Below are 19,741 nucleotides of genomic sequence, written 5' to 3' on the forward strand. Positions count from 1 at the left end.
GTCAGACTGGGAGCCGCCGCCAAGACTAAACAGTTTAGATGACTGAGATCGCAGAAACCTTGCCAAAATATGAAAGAAGAGTTATTGCTGCTGTTGCAGATTGGGCCGGATGCATTAGGAGTGGGGGCTTTGATCTACCCAATGACTCTGAACATGACAGAGGCTGAAGGCCTTTAAGCGCTAATGGAGGCAGAGAGAAGGGGAGGTTTGAGGCTGCATCAGCAGAGGGTCTAATCCCACCCAAACGCTCTGCAAAGACAGGATATGGTTCTGATCAGCACTAATAAAGCTGTAGCGGCATTCCCAGAGACGCCAGGAAGGGCGTCAGCTGGAGGTCACAACCTTTCTGTCACCTCTTTATTTATTTTTAGTCATTTATTCCTTCATTTGCTCATTTGAATTATTTTGCTGTTTGATCTTATTGTGAAGCACTTTGTGATTTTTATCTGTGAAAAGTGATGAATAAATAAATCTGAGCAGCTTGTTCTCTGGACAATAAACCTGTTATTGTTTCATTAAACAATCGACCTTTAATCATTAACATTTAAACCAAGCATGTTCATTTGTGGCAAGAAATCCAACTGATTTATACACTGCCTGGCCAAAAAAAAAGTCGCCACCTGGATTTAACTAAGCAAATAGGTTCAAGCCTCCTATTGGATAAGTGCTGCATAGGCGATTATCTTTCAGCTGGCAACAAGTTATTTAACCCCAGCTGATGCAATGAGTAACTCCTCATTTCTTAAACAACCATGGCAAAAGACACATCCTGTGGTCGTGGAAAGACGTTAGTCTGTTTAAGAAGGGTCAAATCATTGGCATGCATCAAGCAGAGAAAACATCTAAGGAGATTGCAGAAACTACTAGAATTGGGTTAAGAACTGTCCAACGCATCATTAAAAACTGGAAGGATGGTGGGGAACCATCGTCTTCCAGGAAGAAATGTGGTCGGAAAAAAATCCTGAATGATCGTGATCGGCGATTACTTAAACGTTTGGTCAAATCAAATGGAAGAAAAACAACAGCAGAACTCAGGAGTATGTTTAATTGTGAACGCAAAAGCATTTCCACACGCACAATGCGAAGGGAACTCAAGGGGTTGGGATTGAACAGCTGTGTAGCCGTAAGAAAACCTCTAATCAGTAAGGCTAACCAGAAAAAAGGCTTCAGTTTGCTAGGGAGCATAAAGATTGGACTCTGGAGGAATGGAAGAGGGTCATGTGGTCTGATGAGTCCAGATTTACCCTGTTCCAGAGTGATGGGCGCATCAGGGTAAGAAGAGAGGCAGGTGAAGTGATGCACCCATCATGCCTAGTGCCTACTGTACAAGCCTGTGGGGGCAGTGCTATGATCTGGGGTTGCTGCAGTTGGTCAGGTCTAGGTTCAGCAACATTGTGTGCCCAAAGAATGAGGTCAGCTGACTACCTGAATATACTGAATGACCAGGTTATTCCATCAATGGATTTTGTCTTCCCAAATGGAACGGGCATATTCCAAGATGACAATGCCAGGATTCATGGGGCTCACATTGTGAAAGAGTGGTTCAGGGAGCATGAGACATCTTTTTCACACATGGATTGGCCACCACAGAGTCCAGACCTTAACCCCATTGAGAATCTTTGGGATGTGCTGGAGAAGGCTTTGCGCAGTGGTCAGACTCTCCCATCATCAATACAAGATCTTGGTGAAAGATTAATGCAACACTGGATGGAAATAAATCTTGTGACACTGCAGAAGCTTATTGAAACAATGCCACAGCGAATGCGGGCTGTAATCAAAGCTAAAGGCGGTCCAACAAAATATTAGAGAGTGTGACCATTTTTTGGTGGCGACTTTTTTTTGGCCAGGCAGTGTAAAACTCAATATTTTGTCATTTTTATTAAGATTATTATCAACACTTTAATATCCTGTTGTGTTCAGTGTTATATTCCATGTTGACTTAAAGCGGCTCTGAGCATTTCATTCAGATTAACTGAGATTAGGACATATTTAGAAATAATAAAAATACATTTATTTATACATTTGAACAAAATCAGCATGTTATTTGCATTAATAGTGGGACAAATATGGGTCATATTAAAATGTAGTTGAACAAAGATTGTGTTTACTCTAAATAGAGAAGGTAACTCTACCCAGATATCTATCATTGTTCCTCCTCTCCTTCCTTCCTAGCTCTTTCACCCAACATTAACGTATGTTTTATTTTAAAGCAGAGACAAGATAAATTAAAATAAAGTAAAGAACTCCAACATGAATAAAACTTGGACCACTCGGAGGCCTCAAACGTGTAAATATCAGAGCTGACTTGCACCCTTTCTTGGTTCACCATTATAACTGGGCCTGGCAGCATCTGTTCAGGTCAGGGATCTCGGCCAAAGCAACAGGCTGGTTTCACCTTTCACGTAGCTGAACCTCCAGAGTGCAGATGGCAGGCAGGTGGTTGACACAGTTCCCATGTTTACCACTGCTCTGACTTGTAATCAAGAAAACAGGAAAGCTTATTACCGAGGGCCAAATGTTGTCATTTGTAAATGTGACATGTAAAAAACTCACAGAACAATACTGTAAAAAGTGAATTTTATGTTGGGACGTTTAAGGGGCAACTGCTTTGTTAACAGCAGGTTCGCTTTCCAACCTGGTTTCTGGGTTTCCATGTGCACCCAAACCAGTTTCATGTGGCGAGCTAGCCAGGAGTGTATGAATGAATAAACAGGACCATGACAAATAAATAAGAGGGCTTAAAAATGTGTGTTATCATGCAGTCGGGCGTAAATGTACCTTAGCCTATTTTAATCAACTTCTACATCTAACCCACTTCTGTCCTTGGATTATCCAAGTCATGGTTCTTTCACGTGTCTATGGAGCCACAGTGGACAGCAGCCCTGAAAACCGGACAGCGACGTTCCTGGAACATCAAGGGAATGGGATTCAGTCATGGCAGTCACATGGGTTACATTGACATTATAGCCACAATTGCTAGCTGCTGGCATCATATATTATTAAACAGTATATGACACTCATCATAATAAAGACCAAACCACATTTTTCATGGAGCTGTTTGGTATCAAGGATCTGGACCCACCCGCTGAGAAAAAGTTCTACACCTCCAGACTTCTCTAGGCTTTCGTCTGCTGCTTGGTATTGTGGGATACTTAAAGAACCAGGTTGTTTCTGATACCAACATCTTCGAGTGTTGGTAAATCTTTAATTTGTTTCATATTCTTTATATCCATCACATTTGTTTGTGTATCTTTGCATTGGAAAGGGGTGCTGTGTTGGTGCAGGGGTAAAGCACAACCCTCACATGCAGGCCTTAGTCCTCCATGTTCAAGTCCTGGCCTGGTGACCTTTGCCACATGCTCTGTCTCATTACCCATTTTTCTGTCTGACCACTTTCAAGTAAAGACCACTTGGGCCAATATGACCCTTAATCAAACAAAACAAACAAACAAAAAAACAGATTTCAAGCTCTACAATACGGAGTCTCGCCAACGGTTGGCTTCATTAACTAAGAACTTCCTGCACTCCACCTGAAATAGCGCCATGTTCACGTGTCGTCAAAATTAATAAACTATGCCCTCATATGGCAGCAACTGGGACCAATGCTTTTTGCATAATCCCACCTCATGCTGTTGCCATGGAAACGAGTTGGGGTCTGAAATTGGTGAAGCTACTCCCCCCCTTACCGTCATGACACTACATCCCTCTAGGGCCCGAACCCCACAACTTGAGAATCACTGGTGAGCAGGTGAAGCTGGTCTGTAAGTGAAGCGAGTTCAGAAGGCTTGTCATGCTGGACCTACCTGGTTCACCTCTGCAGACATGGAGGACGCAGCGTTGGGGTGCTGGCGGGCGGGGAAAGAGGGCGGTGGTGGCTGCAAGATGGGGGCCGTCTGACCGAAGGCGTTGAGCGGTCTCTGCTGGGACAGCAGCTGCTGGTAGGCCACAGGGTTGAGGGAGTGGGGGAAGCTGAAGGTCGGGCTGCAGGAAGACACGGAGCAGAAGATTCAGAATGAAGGCCTGGAAACTTTACACAGAACCCAATGCTCCAGAAAGCAAGCTGAGCCTCTGAAAGACCTTCAGGAACTCTAGTGCCCTGCTAACCAACACAACTCCAACACCTAAGGGAAAAGAGCCATGAACTGTCACAGACTGCTAACATGCCTAGCGCTGTGCAGAGCTGGCTAACATCCACACCTGAGTCCTCCCACAGACAGGTGTCCATAGGAGCTGCTGGCTGCTGAGCTGGAGCGCGAGTTGTTGATGTAGGCCACCAAGGAGTTGGGCGACGTGCGAATCATGGTCTGCAGGTCAATGCTGGCGTCCGACAGCGGGGAGATGGACAGCGCCCTCTTCCTGTTCAGCCGAGGAGTCAACCTTGGGCTGGAGAAACGGGACACTGGAGACAGAGACAACTTCAAGATCAGGATTTACCTGGAGGTTTCCCTCATCAGGCTTCTCATGACAGAATTCCTGACTTTTCCAAACAGAAATTTCAAGACTTCTTCCCTCATTTTCAGTAAAATACAAAACTTTACCTTGAATTTGTGGCAGAAATATCTACAAATGAATAGAATAGAATAGAATAGAAGTACTTTATTCATCCCAGCAGGGAAATTACTTTGCAGTTACAGCATAGAGACAAGACCCAATAACAACTACCACTGAGTAGTAGTTGTAGATAAAATAAAAAATAAATATAAAATATAAAATGCTATGAATTGTAAAAATATGAAATGCTGTTAATATAAAAAGCAACTTAGAGCAGTCCTTGTAAAGATTAAAAAAAAATGCAGATATGTATATTTAAATATATGTACAGCAAGTGTGCCACAGTGCAGTTGTGCGAAATCGGACTGATTAGTGCAGAACAATGATTTAGCTTTTATTGTACAGTGAGATGGCCTGTGGCAGGAAGGATTTCCTGTATCTGTCCCTACGACAGCGGAGCTGGAGCAGCCTATGTGAGAAGGTGCTCCGCTGTCTGTCCACTATGTGGTGGAGAGGGTGCTGTTTATTGTCCATAATAGACAGAACCTTCTTCAGTGTCCTCCTCTCCACCACAGTTTCCAGGGACTCCAGCCTTAGTCCCAGTACAGAGCCAGCTTTCCTGATGATTTTGTCCAGTCTATTAGAGTCGCTGGCTCTGATGCTGCTTCCCCAACACACAGCAGCAAAGAAGATGGCACCAGCAACAACACTGTGATAAAAGGTCTCCAACATCTTGCTGCACACTTTGAAGGATCTCAGCTTCCTTAAAAATAGAGTCTGCTCATCCCCTTCCTGCACACAGCGTCAGTGTTAGATGCCCAGTCCAGTCTGTTGCCGATTACAACTCCCAGGTATTTGTAATCCTCCACCTCCTCCACCACTTCCCCTTTGATCTTCAGTGGCCGTGAAGGTATCTTCTTCCTTCTGAAGTCAATCACCATCTCTTTGGACTTACTAATGTTGAGCCTCAGGTGATTCTGCTCAGACCACTCCACAAAGCTGTCCACCAGTGTCCTGTACTCCCCCTCCCCTCCATCCCCTATACACCCGACAACCGCTGAGTCATCAGAAAACTTCTGTAGGTGACATGACTCAGAGTTGTACTGGAAATCAGTGGTGTACAGGGTGAAGAGAAAGGGAGAAAGCACAGTTCCCTGTGGAGCTCCTACGTCACTGACCACCACATCAGACAGGACACTGCCCAGACGGACAAACTGTGGCCTGCCTGTCAAGTAGTCAGTCACCCAGGAGATCACTGAGTCGTCGACACCCATCCTCCGCAGCTTCTCACCCAGCAGCAGAGGCTGGATGGTGTTGAAGGCACTGGAGAAATCAAAGAATGTGATTCTCACAGTGTCTCCTCCACCATCCAGGTGCGACAGTGCTCGTTGCAGCAGGAAGATGACGGCATTGTCCACTCCTAAGTGGGGCTGGTAGGCAAATTGCAGGGGGTCTAGAAACGTCCTCACCCGAGGCCTCAGCTGGGCCAGGACCAGTCTCTCCATGACCTTCATCACATGAGATGTGAGAGCAACTGGTCTGTAGTCCTCTGGGTCAGATGGCCTTGGCTTCTTGGGAACAGGAACCACATGTGATGTCTTCCACCGCAGCGGGACTCTCTCCAGCCTCAAGCTCAGGTTGTACATGTGTGCCAGTACCGGGGCCAGCTGGAAGGAGCAGGTCTTCAGGATCCGTGGTGTAATGCCATCAGGTCCTGCAGCCTTCCCCTGGTGTAATCGCTCCAACTGTCTCTCAACCTGGCCTGTAGTCACCGTTAGCTGGGGGTAGGTGTTGTTGTCTGCAGTGGAGATGGGGGAGGGGGTGGGGGTGGGGGGCTGAAGGAGAGGTGGTGTGCAGGAGAATGCCGGTAGGTGGATTGAACAACTTGGGGCAGTGTGGATGTGTGGGGGGATGGTGGTGGTAGGGGAGTAGCAGGAGGTGAGCTAAACCTGTTGAAAAACTGGTTAAACTGGTTTGCTCTATCCAGGCTCCCAGATGTCTGTGTGTCTTTCCCCTTCATCCCAGCGATTTGCTTCATTCCTTTCCACACATCTCTCACACTGTTCTGCTCGAGTTTGGACTCAAGCTTCCTCCTGTAGTTGTCCTTGCATGTCCTCAGTGTCTCTCTGAGTTCACGCTGGACTCTCCTCTGCTCCTCCTTATCTCCAGACCTGAAAGCCATCTTCTTTTTGTTTAGAAGTGCCTTCAGGTCACTGGTAATCCAGGGTTTATTGTTGGAGAAGCAGCGCACGGTCCGGGCTGGCATGACAGTGTCCTCACAGAATCTGATGTAGTCCGTGATGCAGTCAGACATGTTGTCGATGTCCTCCCCATGAGGCCCACAGAGCACATCCCAGTCTGTCGACCCAAAGCAGTCCTGCAGTGCCTCAGCTGCCTCCTGTGTCCACCTCCTCACCGTCCTGATGCGCACAGGCTGCCTACTCACTAGAGGGACATACTTGGGAGTCATCCTTACCAAGATGTGGTCCGACCTGCCAAGGGGGGGCAGGACTGTGGCGCTGTATGCATCTTTGGCATTAGCATACAGGAGATCCAGCATTTTGTTTTCCCTGGTGGGACAGTCAACATACTGCTGGAAGTTGTGTAGAGTTTTGTCCAATGAGGCATGGTTAAAGTCACCTGTGATGACCATGAAGGCGTCCGGGTGTTGAGTCTGGAGTTTGGCTGCGGTAGAGCTGATGACGTCACAGGCCACCACTGCATCAGCTGATGGGGGAATGTAAACAGCGATCAAAATGGCGGACGTAAACTCCCTCGGTAAATAATACGGCCGCATTCTCACAGCCAGAAGTTCAATGTCCGGGCTACAAATCTGTTCCTTCACGTTAACATGACCGGGATTACACCACCTCTCACTCACATAAAGTGCAATCCCGCCGCCCTTCTTCTTCCGACTCTTGGAAAAGTCCCTGTCCCCCGCACCAAGGAAAATCCAGGGACCTCCACGCTGTAGTCCGGAATAAGCGAGTGTAGCCAGGTCTCCGTGAAGCAGAAGATACTGCTCTCCCAGTACTCCTTTTGGGTTCTCACCAGTGCCGTGAGTTCGTCTGTCTTATTCCCCAGAGACCTCACGTTCCCCACAATAATCGCCGGTACCGCTGGCTTGTGCCGTCTCCTCTTCCCCCTCCGTTTAGCTCCAGACCTGCAGCCCCGGCGTCTCCTCCGTAGCTCCTCTGGGACCACAGGCCTGTCTCCGGGCAGCAGCAGAGGCTTACACAGCGCAATCAGCTGTTCACGTACGTAAACAATGCCGCTACTCCGTTCGGCGAGGTTCTCCGTAATAAAGAGTAGAAAAAGTAGCAGAAGAACGCAGAGAACAGCGACAGAACCACATCCAGCCATTGTGGAAAGCTTAACTGATGATCTATGGGTTCTTTAAGCACGGATCCTTAATCGGTTACAGCAAATATACACAGATTAACACACACGACGGGAGCTGCGTCTGCAAGCAGCCAGCTGTGCCGGCGCCATCTTGGAAAAAAAAAAAAAAAAAAAAAAATGAACTGATGAACGGAATATTGATCTGTTTTCCTTTCCTTTGAAGGTTCCTTCAACCTATCCAGGTGAAGGAAATGGTTACATTTCAGATGTTTCCAGTCTTGATAAAACCTTGAATAAAGAACCAGACCAGAACCTTGGACCAAAGCCTTGGACCAGAACCAGCTTAGAGCTGGAGGTTTGGCCTGGTTCTGCTCCAGTCTATCTCCTCATCTGTGCTGCTCAGCATGCGCAGACTCTGATGAATAATGAACGGTTCTGTCGTTACTGCGATAGCATCTCAAGTTAAATGGAGGCAATTCCATCTAATTGATTTGAGAATAGCATTAGAACAAAGGTGGAGTTCAGGGCCGTCCAGAAAAACTCCAGGCTCCACCTCTTTGTTCAGTTTGCTCAACAAGCAAACCATCCATTCTTTTTATTGATGATTGAAACATTTAGCTGCAGGGTTCCTGAGAAAGGCCAGATTGGAGCCAACAGGTGCCGCAGGATGTCAGGCCAGGCTGCGTTGTGTTTTACCAGGACATGATCAGAGGTGTGAGAGGCAGGAAGCCATTTATGGGCCCATCGCAGCTCACCCTCCTGGCTTCAGCTGCAGTGCTGGCAGCATGGTGCCGATGCTGCAGCCTTAGCTGGAGGAGTTCACAGCGCCTCAGATCAATGGATTCAGGCAGTGGCAGCTGTAAAGCTTCAGCGCTTGGAGGTGGCGAGTCGTAAACTGTGGACATGTGGCCTTGATTAAAGGGCCCCCGGGGCGTCTGGTGGCCCCGAGACTAGGAGGGAGAGAAACGCCGTTGGAAACAAGGAGGCCTTCTCAGGAACGTTTGACTCAACGAGTCGCCTCTCTGCGCCGTGCAGACAGCCGGGACCCTTTCTGCAGTAAGGCCAGCAGCTTTACCATGTTTGCATTAATACATAAAGCAGGAAACGGGCCCCACGAGGCCCCATGGCGTGGTGTCCAGTGCTGCGTTACACCTCCATCTTCACCATCCTCACATCGCCGAGATCCAGCAGCGAAACATCCCACAGTCATTCCTCCGTAAACTGAGTTTAATCTGGCCTAAGTCTCCCCAGATGCCCTCCACCCCCCGAAGAGGGAGGCTTTTGTAGGTGGAGGGTATAATTGAGAGGGTGAGCATGTTCCGGCTCCGAGTGAGAAAACAGATGTTGCGCAGGCCGAGGCGGTGCAGCGGCATGCGTGTCTGGAAGTGTGAGTGGGTGCACGGCAGCGTGTTGCTATGCGGGCCGAGTCGAGGCTGGTTGTAATTGTGGGATCTGGATTTATATAGAGAGACATAATTACACAGCGATGCAGAAAGAGAGGGAAATATTTAGAAAGCACCGCAGAGGGGAGTTATGTGTTCAGGATTATTTCAAGCATGTGCTGCAGATTCAGGAGGAACGTTAATTTGAGGTTTGTGCTCTGGTGTCGTCACGGCGGCGCACAGAGCGGCTGTGGTAACAGTTAGTCTAAGACTCCAGCTTTGAGCTCTGCACCAGTTTCTGCTGGTAATTATCAGCCTGCAGGGGGCAGCAGTGGGAGGAGCAGTGCACCACTCCACATGTGGACAGAGTCTGGACCAGGACGCAACACATTTCATCAGGCAGGCCAGGTGGCGTTAGCTACAAACTAGCTACCAGGCTCAGCTGAAGTTCTGGCTCCATCAGGATGCCTGTGTCACAGATGGACACTAAGTGGTGCTGGAGCACCTGCCCTTCTTCCTCTGGACAAAAAAAGTGCCCTTCAAAAATTGTTGTTCTTCTTTTTGGTACACAAGTTGTCTGTTTATTAAACATTTAATTTAAATCCATAAATAAGGCCCGAGTGACATTACAGTTTGTACACAACTAAAAAATCTCTTAGTGAAGTCGTGTTCAGTGAAAGTTGGGTATGTAGATTAAGTTGTATTTTCTATTTCTGTGTGTAAAAATAATGTGATGATCAGAGTGTTTTATTATGTAATAATCTCAGAAATATCTTGTTGTCTGGGCTGGTTGGTGGAACTGTTGCCTTGCAGCAAGAAGGTGCGAGGTTGAAATCCCAGTGTCTCCCTGGTCATGCGTGGGCGCTCCCCGGTTCTCTGGCTTCTTCCCACAGTCCGAAAACAACAATCCCTGTCTGTCTCTGTGTTACCCTGCGACGGACTGGCTACCTGGCCAGGCGACCCCGCCTCTCGCCCCCTGGAGACAGGCTCCACCCCCCCATGACTCTGAGAGGGCAAGGGTTAGATAATGGATAGATGCTACTGCCAGTTTTCAGTGCCTTGAAGTTAAGCTCATTAATTTAAAGCTCATTAATTTACGGTATTTAAGAATACCATATATAGTAGTAAAATCTTTTTGGGTCATGTCACCTCTTATGAGTATCTTGGAATTGAGGTTAAAGGCCACAAACGAACTTTGACACTAACTTTATACAAAACTCCAACATACGTGGAAAATTTCTTTACTGATTTTAATGAGCTTCTATCTCTCATATGTATTGATTATGATTGTTTAATAATTGTCGGTGATTTCAACATTCATGTTGACAACCCCCAAGACAGAGGGGCAAAAAAGCTCTCTAATATTTTAGAGACTTTTGGTCTAACACAGGGGTCGGGAACGTATGGCTCGCGAGCCAGGTGTGGCTCTTTTGATGATTGCATCTGGCTCGCAGATAAAACATAAAATATTTAATTTGGATGGATTAAAACAAGTTTTTATCCATCCATCGATTTTCCACCTCTCATGTCCTGTTCAGGGTTGCTATTGGCTGCAGGAGCAGTCCATTATTTTAATTGGATGATAATAGCCTACGTTGTCTGTTGCTGGGTAAACAGGTAAATGCCCCCTTTTGAATCAGTCTGCTCGGGCATTAGCTCGAAGCTAACCCTTCGACGAAGAAGATGGCGAAAAGAAAAAAAGACGAGGAGTATCGTACATTTCAGGACGAATGGACCGAAGAATTTGCCTTTGTGGAGAGAGCAGGTTCTGCGGTGTGTCTAATTTGCAATGACAAAATTGCGTCGATGAAACGGTCGAATGTAAAGCGGCACTTCGACACACGCCATGCTACCTTTGCGTCAAAATACCCGGCAGGAGACAGCAGAAAGAAAGCGTGCCAAGAGCTACTGAGCAGCACCATGTTTGGATCTACGTATGCATGTGAGCAGTCATTCTCACATCTTAACAACATCAAGTCCAACCTACGATCACGTTTAACGGATGAAAGCCTCAACGCTTGCATGAAGCTTAACCTTACCAAGTACCAACCAGACTACAAAGCCATCAGCAAATTCATGCAGCACCAGAAGTCACATTAATGGTGAGTATTATAACAACATTATGTAAAAAAATAAATTCAGAGGCTTATTATACTCACATTTAGTTGAATTCAGTCTTAAAATATATTATATGGCTCTCACTGAAATAAATTTCCAAATATTTTGCTGTTATGGCTCTCTGAGTCAAAAAGGTTCCCGACCGCTGCTCTAACACAACATGTCAAACAAGCAACACACACTCAAGGACACACACTGGACCTGGTTATCAGTAAGGGTGTGAATATTTCCAATGTGTCTGTAACTGATGTCGCCCTGTCGGATCACTTCGCTGTTATTTTTGAAAGTTCTTTATCCTTTAACCCAGTGGTCCCCAACCCCCGGGTCGCGGCCCGGTACCGGTCCGTGGACCAATTGGTACCGGGCCGCACAAGAAATAATTAAATATTTCCGTTTTATGTATTATTTGAGTCTAGAGGATCTTTTATTTTGAAAGTCCTTTAACCGGATTCTCTCGGTTCCGTCTTGCCGCCAACATGGAGCCACAAGCAGCAAAATGAGTCAGAAACGGATCAGATTGTTTGGAAAGTTTCTTTGTGAAGGGAAAAGGCCCAGAGAAGAGACAGGAGGATGGATTTATCCCGGCAGGTGATTCCCACAGTCCAAGCTCTGCATGATATGGTGACCGGATGTTAATGAGGCAATGAAGCTTCAAGCTGCTTCTCCACTAGAGACCAAGAACCCTGAGCATCAGCAACACTTCCGGTCTCATCGTCTCTCGTCTCTCCCAGATGGACCGTCTGGTTGCAGAGAAACAAGCTCAGGGCTCCATTAGTCGTTATCCTGAGTTAAAGTTTTCACCAAAGTAAAATGTTCGTTTTTGTGGCGCATCTGTATTTTATTTTGAAGGGATATGTAAACGTTACCATAGCGACCAGAGTCAGAGAGCGTTAGGGCAGTGGAGAGACGAGAGGAGAGGAGCTTGTGAGTTTTAGGTCTGGTTCACACCATTTAAGGATTGTGGGCCGATTTTCCAAACCTCTGTGACCACAGAGCCGATAAAAGTCCAACAGGTTCGGTCGGTTCGTGAGTCCAGCAGCAACACACCACAGAACCGATTCCAGAAGAAAATCCAGTAAAACCCCAACAGACCAAACATGAATTTAGAATAATCAAACAGGATGACGATGTAGAAGCAGCAGTGATAGTTTGTGGCTCATTTTAAGCGATAAAAAAGAAAAGAAGTTTGATAAAAGATGGCGGAGCAGCTGCTCTATTGGCTGCTCTATGATTTGGAAGTGAGTTATGTTTTTTTGTAGTTAACATGTTTAACTGAATAAACATAACTACATATATAAAAATAACCTTTACACATAGTAATAAATATTTCCACATATCACCTCCGATGTCCACCGGACTCTCAGTTGCCATGACAACTGTCTGGGATTCCCTCCAATTTTTACGCCACCGCGCTTTCTGATTGGCTACCTGTCACATTCAACAGGCTGCGTTTCGCTCCCAGCCAGTAAAAACCCCACAGGCTGCGATAATCAGGCCAAGACAATGTTGAATACGAACGATTTTAGATCGGGCGTATTCAACACTTCACCAGTAACACAGCACTCACTGCAGGACGTTGTAAGATTGTCGTAAAGGGAAAATCGGGGCAAAAAATAAATAAATAAAAAGCCTTTAGCGGAAACACCAACCTGCAGAAGCATTATCTGACAGTTTCTTCACCAACAGCAGCAGCAAAATTGTGAAGTCTTGACCGGTCTGCGGTAATAAAAAAGGTTGGGTACCACTGCTTTAACCCACTTGGACAAACAGCAACCATCACAAAACGTTCTCTCACTGAAAACACAGCAGAAACATTTAATCAAATCTACTCTTCTTCCTCACCCCTAAGCTGTAATGATGTAGATAAGTTGGTAAATGATTTTCAGTCTAAAGTTTCAGATATTATTGATTCCATTAAAATGAAGGTTGTGTCTGGTAAAAAGAAATCTCCATGGAGAAATGCACAAACAGTTAGATCTGCAAGACAACTCTGCCGTAGAGCAGAACGAAAATGGCGTAAAACTCAACTCCACGTTCATTGTGACATCTATAAAGAAAGTCTACGTAACTATCATTTAACACTAAAACATGCAAGAGAGGCTTTCTTTGCAGATGTCATAAACAAAAACATTAATAATGCTCAAGCTTTATTTGCAACAGTTGACAGAATCACAAACCCTCCTGTGACGTTACGCCTGAATTCCAATGTATTGCCGCCTGCAACCAGTTTTCCAGCTTCTTTTCAGAGAAAATTCAAAAAATCAGATTATTAATCTGAACATCCACTATAAAGTCAGTACCAATGCTGAGCCCAAACAAAACAAATACAGGAAAAATGACCCAATTTCAACTACTTAATTATAAAACCCTACAGGAAATCATAAGTCAACTAAGCTCCAGTTCCTGCTGTCTGGATGTCCTAGATCTATAACTCTAGAACATTTCTTTAAGAAAGTCCTGCCTGTTATTGCTGCTGATCTGATCCAAATAGTAACTCATGGCTCTCATCAGGCGTTTTCCCCCAGGCTCTGAAAACAGCAGTAATCAAACCACTGATAAAAAAGAACAATCTGGACAAATCACTACTGCAGAATTACAGGCCGACCTCTGACCTCTGACCTCCCATTCATCAGCAAAGTTATTGAAAAAGCTTTTAAACAATTAACTAGCTTCCTAACTATAACCAACCGCTTTGACTCCTTCCAGTCTGGTTTCCATGGTCACCACAGCACAGAGACTGGCCTAGTCAAAGTGTTCAATGACATCCATATAAATACGGACTGTGGCAGAACCACAGTGCTGGTTCTGTTGGACCTCAGTGTTGACCACGACATATTACTGAATCGACTGGAGAGTTGGGTCGGACTCTCCGGTCCAGTGCTTAACTGGTTTGAATCCTACATAAAGAACAGGGATTTCTTTGTTTCAATTGGAAACTTTTCATCAAAGAGGTCAAAGGTCACATGTGGGGTACACCAAGGTTCAATCCTAGGACCCCTTTTATTCAATATTTATATGCTCCCACTAGCTCAGGTTATAACAGGAAATAATATTAGCTACCATAACTATGCAGATGACACACAGCTATACATTACGATGTCACCAGGTGACCTTTGACCCCATCCAATCACTGAACAGATGCTTAGAGCAGATAAATGTGTGGATGTGCCAAAACTTTCTCCAGCTGAACAGAAACAAAACTGAAGTTATTATTTTTGGACCTAAAGAGGAACGATCTAGAGTTATAGATCTAGAGTTATAGATCTAGAGTTATAGATCTAGAGCTATAGATCTAGAGATATAGATCTAGAGTTATAGATCTAGAGTCAATGCACATCTTCAGTTATTACAACTGAAAACCAGCGATCAGCCCGAAACCTGGGAGTAGTGATGGACTCTGACCTGAACCTCCAGAGCCACATAAAGACAGTTACAAAGTCGGCCTTCTATCACCTGAAGAACATTTCCAGGATTAAAGGACTAATGTCTCAGCCAGATCTAGAGAAACTCATCCATGCCTTCATCTTCAGTCGTATTGATTATTGCAACAGCGTCTTCACAGGTCTGTGAAGCTAACCCTAACCCTAGCTGATCCAGAATGCTGCTGCTGGCGTTCTGACTAAAACCAGGAAGATAGAGCACATAACACCAGTTTTAAAGTCCCTCCACTGGCTCCCTGTAGCTCAAAGAATAGACTTTAAAATACTGTTGTTAGTTTATAAATCACTGAACGGCTTAGCACCACAATACATTAAAGATCTGTTGTTGTTGTATCAACCTTCCAGACCTCTCAGGTTCTGGTTCTGGTTCTGCTCTGCATCCCCAGAACCAGAACCAAACGAGGAGAAGCAGCTTTCAGCATCTATGCACCACAAATTTGGAACAAACTTCCAGAAAACTGTTAAACAGCTGAAACACTGACGTCTTTTAAATCTCCACTAAAAACCCACCTGTTTAGGATTGTATTTGAAATGTAATCAATTACAAATTTATTGATGGAACTTGACTTAATGATTGATTCTATGTTGCTTTGTGTTTCTGTGTTTGTAATGATGTAAAGCACTTTGAAATGCCTTGCTGCTGAAATGTGCTATACAAATAAAATTTGATTGATTGATTGATTGATTGATTAATCTGAACTCTGGGTTGTTACAGTCACTGACCTCTAGGGGCTCTCTTCATGAGAGAGCTCTTTCTTTGTGTTTCAGCTTTACCTGGCTGCCACAGGTGCAATGTGTTGGAGCTCGTCAGCCACCCCATAAAGAGCTCCAACCGGAGATGTCAGACCCCTTTGTCCTTGGGCCTTGATCTGATGTGATCTTGTCAGTGAGCTGATTGTTTGTGGAGACTTTGTATAGTTTTGCTGTGAGCATTCTTGTGAAGCATAAAGTGTATAACTTAAGTTTTGTTTCTCGTCACAGTGGAAGCTGGTAGGGGTTCTCTGCCATTTTCTTGAACTGTTTTCTCCTGTTTTTTGGTTAGTCAGGGAGTTCAGGTATTGTACTTTCTTTTTCAGTTCTCTTCTAGAAAGTGTTTCTATTTTACCACTAAGAGTCGGATGTTATGTTTGTTGTTTTGGCCTTGGAGACCCTGAAGTTTAAAGCTTCCCTGTTTGTCTACTGTGAGTGACATTTTACTTCAACTGTAAATTAAATTGTAGAATTGCCTTCTTTTTGTGTTACACCCAGTGCCAGACCTGACCCTTATTGGTTTTGTGGGGGGTTGTAACATAAGTGGGGGCATGCAGAAATGCAGAAATAGATATGATTATACTTCTGGTCATTTTCTGCATTGTTGCTCTGCTGTACTTGGGCTGTTGTTGCCAATTTGGTTTAGAGAAATCAACCTGTAGAGTGTTGAATATCATTAATGACAAGATGTGATTATTGATCAGGTTTGTGTGGACGGATGGTTTGTGAAATCAGTCCTTTATCAGAACCCCGGCTGGTAAAACATCTCAAGAAGAAGAAGGATTGTCTCCTCAGCAGTGTTAGCAGTGCTGCCACCACCACTACACCCACCAGTAGCTCCAGCAGCTGACTTGGTGCCAGCGCTGCTGCCTCAGGCCTGTCCATGGCGTTCCTCCCTGCCGGCCTCTCCAGCCTCAGTTTCAATCCCAACTCTGGGAGTTTTATGAATCGTCGGCAAGCCCTCAGTGGAGCGTTGCGCCCAGCGCCAGCATGTTTATTCTCACACTTCCAGCAAGGCGCTCGTGAACTAACATTTAGCTAAGTGTTTGTGTTTGTAGTCCGAGGGGACGGCTCGCCCCCCGCTGAGCCTCCGGCACCACATCAGAACCCGGGTCGTTCTCGCTCTGCCTCGCCTGCAGCTGCACATAAACCTCTTTCTCTGCAGACATTTTCTTTGGCTGCTGCTTTTGTCGTGGCAGTTTCTACTCTCGCCACCCTGCCTCTACCCCTCATGTGCCCTCCCCCCAATCCCTGACATAGCGACCCGCTTGTCCTCTGAATGCCTCCCAATGTGAACTTTCTGTTCTCACTCAGCACTGCTAGCGCTAATCATGTTTGAAAAATACTCCAGCTTCAAATCGCCCTCTTTAAAGGAGCATAACCTGCAGTGCTGTCAAAAGTATTAGCAACCCCCAGCGTTCCTCTGTTGATGCCAGTGTTGAATGCTAATGTCACACACAGACAACCTAAACGGCAGTTTATGATGGCTTTCACTGAAGTCATAAATCTAATCAAGCTGGAACTGTGTGAAAAAGTAATCACACCCTAATAGCTGACTCTCCTGTCTTTGGCAGCAACAGCTGCCATCAAGTGTGATAGCTGCTCATCTTTAGGACCATCTCAGTCAGACCGAGGTCGAGATTTTGACTGAGCCATTTCAAACGTTTGTCTGTTGGCCATTCAGAGGTGGACCTGCTGGTTGCTTCAGGTCATGACCTTCCTTACAGCACAGTCCACCATACTGGTCTGTACTGTACAGACCTACATCTGAAGGTCTGATGTTTTTGGTTTTGAAACATTGTTAGTTCTACTCCAGATCAGGCAGACTTTTATATCTTCAGTCCACAGAACATTTTCCCAGAAGCCATTTTTGCTCCTTGACTTAAAAACACTGAATAGAGTCAGATTTCAATGCTTCGTAGTTTTGATCAATGACTGAAAAAATTTGCGTGGCACATTCTCATGGCAGGTCAGAAGATTGCATATATTTATATATATTTGTCCAGATGTTCATGAAACTTTTGTTTTATACATGAATGTGTGTCTGGTGATCAAACTGCCATTCAGGATGAAAAGGAGCCAAGAGTCCAGAGAGGACGTCCACCTTGGACAGTCCATCACTGAAGGAGACACTCTGCTGATGGACCCAGGATGGATGGTTTTGGACTGTAGGACAAAGTTGGAATACCTGGAGAAAACCACTGCACCAGTCCTGGGTCATAGCCTCTTATGTTTAGAAACTGTTATCCTGGTGGTAGGTGTCTGGTCCCAGGCGTACTCCAGAGAAACCTGCTGGAGTTTCCAGTTGGGTCACAGATTGAGAAAACTTTCCCCCAACGGTCCTGATGGCCTTCTCTCCAGGGCAGAAGAGAAGTTGTACCATGAGTTCACTGAGGGCTTTCAGGCCTTGTGGTGGGTCTACTGAATATTAATGCGTCAATTGATTTTTTAATATGATATTTATCTGTGGCTCCATCCAAAGTAAACAGAAAAGATTGGATGTAGGTTCTATTTGCCACCTTTACCACTGCTGAGGCCCAGTTCTCAGTCTAAATAAGCTCTTTGATTAAATCTGAGGCGGCCCACAACCACCATTAGCTGCTGCCTTGGTCAATATGGTCTCTGTGAGTGGAAGAGCCCCCAGACTGGCAGAGCGGTCCACTCCTGACCACATCACTCACAAAGATCCTGGCTAGAGGCTGCTAGCGTTGATGCTGCTGAGCGGCGAATCGTCAGGGTGACTGAGGTTGTGGCTACGGCAGTTAACTACGTCCCAAACAAGCATGGCCAGCAGAGGTTGCTGAGGTGGTTGGACACTTTCAGCTCCTCTTGTTTACTTCTCTGATGGGCCACATTTCTAAGATTAATGGCCCAGTAATCCAATATCCCATTTTATTACTCGGTGTCCTGTCAAGATGGCTGCAGAGATTATGAACCTGCAGCGGCTGGTTGGTGGGTGACTGGCTGGATGGAATCAAAGACTCCTGGAGGAGCAGGCGATTGGATGATGGACTGACTAGTGGACTGAGAGAGCTTTTTGGATGCTGTTTGCTGCTGAAATCCAACTCCAGCTCTGCCGAAAGAGTTCACGTTCTAACCTGCATGAAAGAACAGGCTGGTCTCTGTAGGCTGCTGTGTAAATACTTCTCCCTTTTACAGGGTTCTTACACATTCTTGTTGTCAGGATTCCAGACTCGCATTACAAGAGTTCCTGGTCCCTTTAAACCAGGACTGTACTACTTAGTGGCATCATAGCTTTAAAGATGGATGGACGGACATGTTTTACCTCCTCTTGTCTACAGGAAGCTGGCATATTCATAGATTCAACAATGTGCTAGATTTTCACCCACTTTGGTTCCAACAGCAGGAAGAGGAGGAGTTTAGGGAGAAAACTGGGATGTCAAGAGGACCTTAAAAACTTAAGATTAAGATTGCTGTCTACATGCTGATGCTGACTGCTTGCCACCCCGTTTCTTCAAACGTAGAAGAAATAGAGAGCTGAGAGAAAGTTTCACCACAGCTGCACGACCGCACCAGCCTGATCCAGAGCTGAGAACGCCATGTTATGAGTCTGATTGGCGCACAGCAGACGTAGCTGTTAGCCACTGAAGCTAACCTCTGGTTCCCGACACAGACGTAGTGAACTGAAAGCTTGCTTCGTCAATAAGAACTCCATTCACACTGGCTGGTGCCTAATAAGGCAGGACTTTCTGACTCAACTGTTTGACTGTTTTCTTGATTTTTGACTGGTGCCCTGACTTGGTCATTTTGATCTCAATTACTGATTTTATTAAAGATTGCCATAAGGAATCATTTGTAGTTATTCAAAGCTAAATGCCTACTAGCACAACAGATGGACAAACAGAATGGTGAACGTGATGAAGAGTGATCCCAGACTCAAGAGTTCTTCTTCTTTAAGTTTTCAGGTTCTTTGTCCTCAAACAGAACAAAAGCACAATTTCAATGCTTTACAAGCTCCTGGTGTCCATTGTGGCCACGCTGTACAATGACCACGCCCCCACTATGGCCACGCCCCTACAATGACTGTGCCCCACGATGGTGGGAAGCGTTCCAGCAAATGCCTCTAGAACAGGGGTCTCAAACTCAATGTACCCGGGGGCCGCTGGAGGTAGAGTCTGGGTGAGGCTGGGCCGCATTCACACACGGCCTCCTCAGCAGAACCTTTCTGATTGCCTATTACCATATTTGGCCGTAGTC

General features: G+C 45.7%; 1 protein-coding gene across 2 annotated transcripts in view; it reads right to left on the reverse strand.

Annotated features, from left to right (window-relative positions):
• gli2a (GLI family zinc finger 2a) overlaps positions 1-19,741 on the reverse strand; it is a 74,763-nt gene that overhangs the window by 12,733 nt on the left and 42,289 nt on the right. For both annotated transcript variants that reach the window (XM_032567278.1, XM_032567279.1), the window contains 2 exons: positions 4,198-4,399; positions 3,804-3,981 (listed from right to left, as the gene is read on the reverse strand). In XM_032567278.1, the coding sequence (XP_032423169.1) occupies positions 3,804-3,981; positions 4,198-4,399 (380 nt within the window). The remainder of the gene's footprint in view (positions 1-3,803; positions 3,982-4,197; positions 4,400-19,741) is intronic.

This window comes from Xiphophorus hellerii, chromosome 7, assembly GCF_003331165.1.
Source record: "Xiphophorus hellerii strain 12219 chromosome 7, Xiphophorus_hellerii-4.1, whole genome shotgun sequence".
Taxonomy (NCBI): Eukaryota; Metazoa; Chordata; class Actinopteri; order Cyprinodontiformes; family Poeciliidae; genus Xiphophorus; species Xiphophorus hellerii.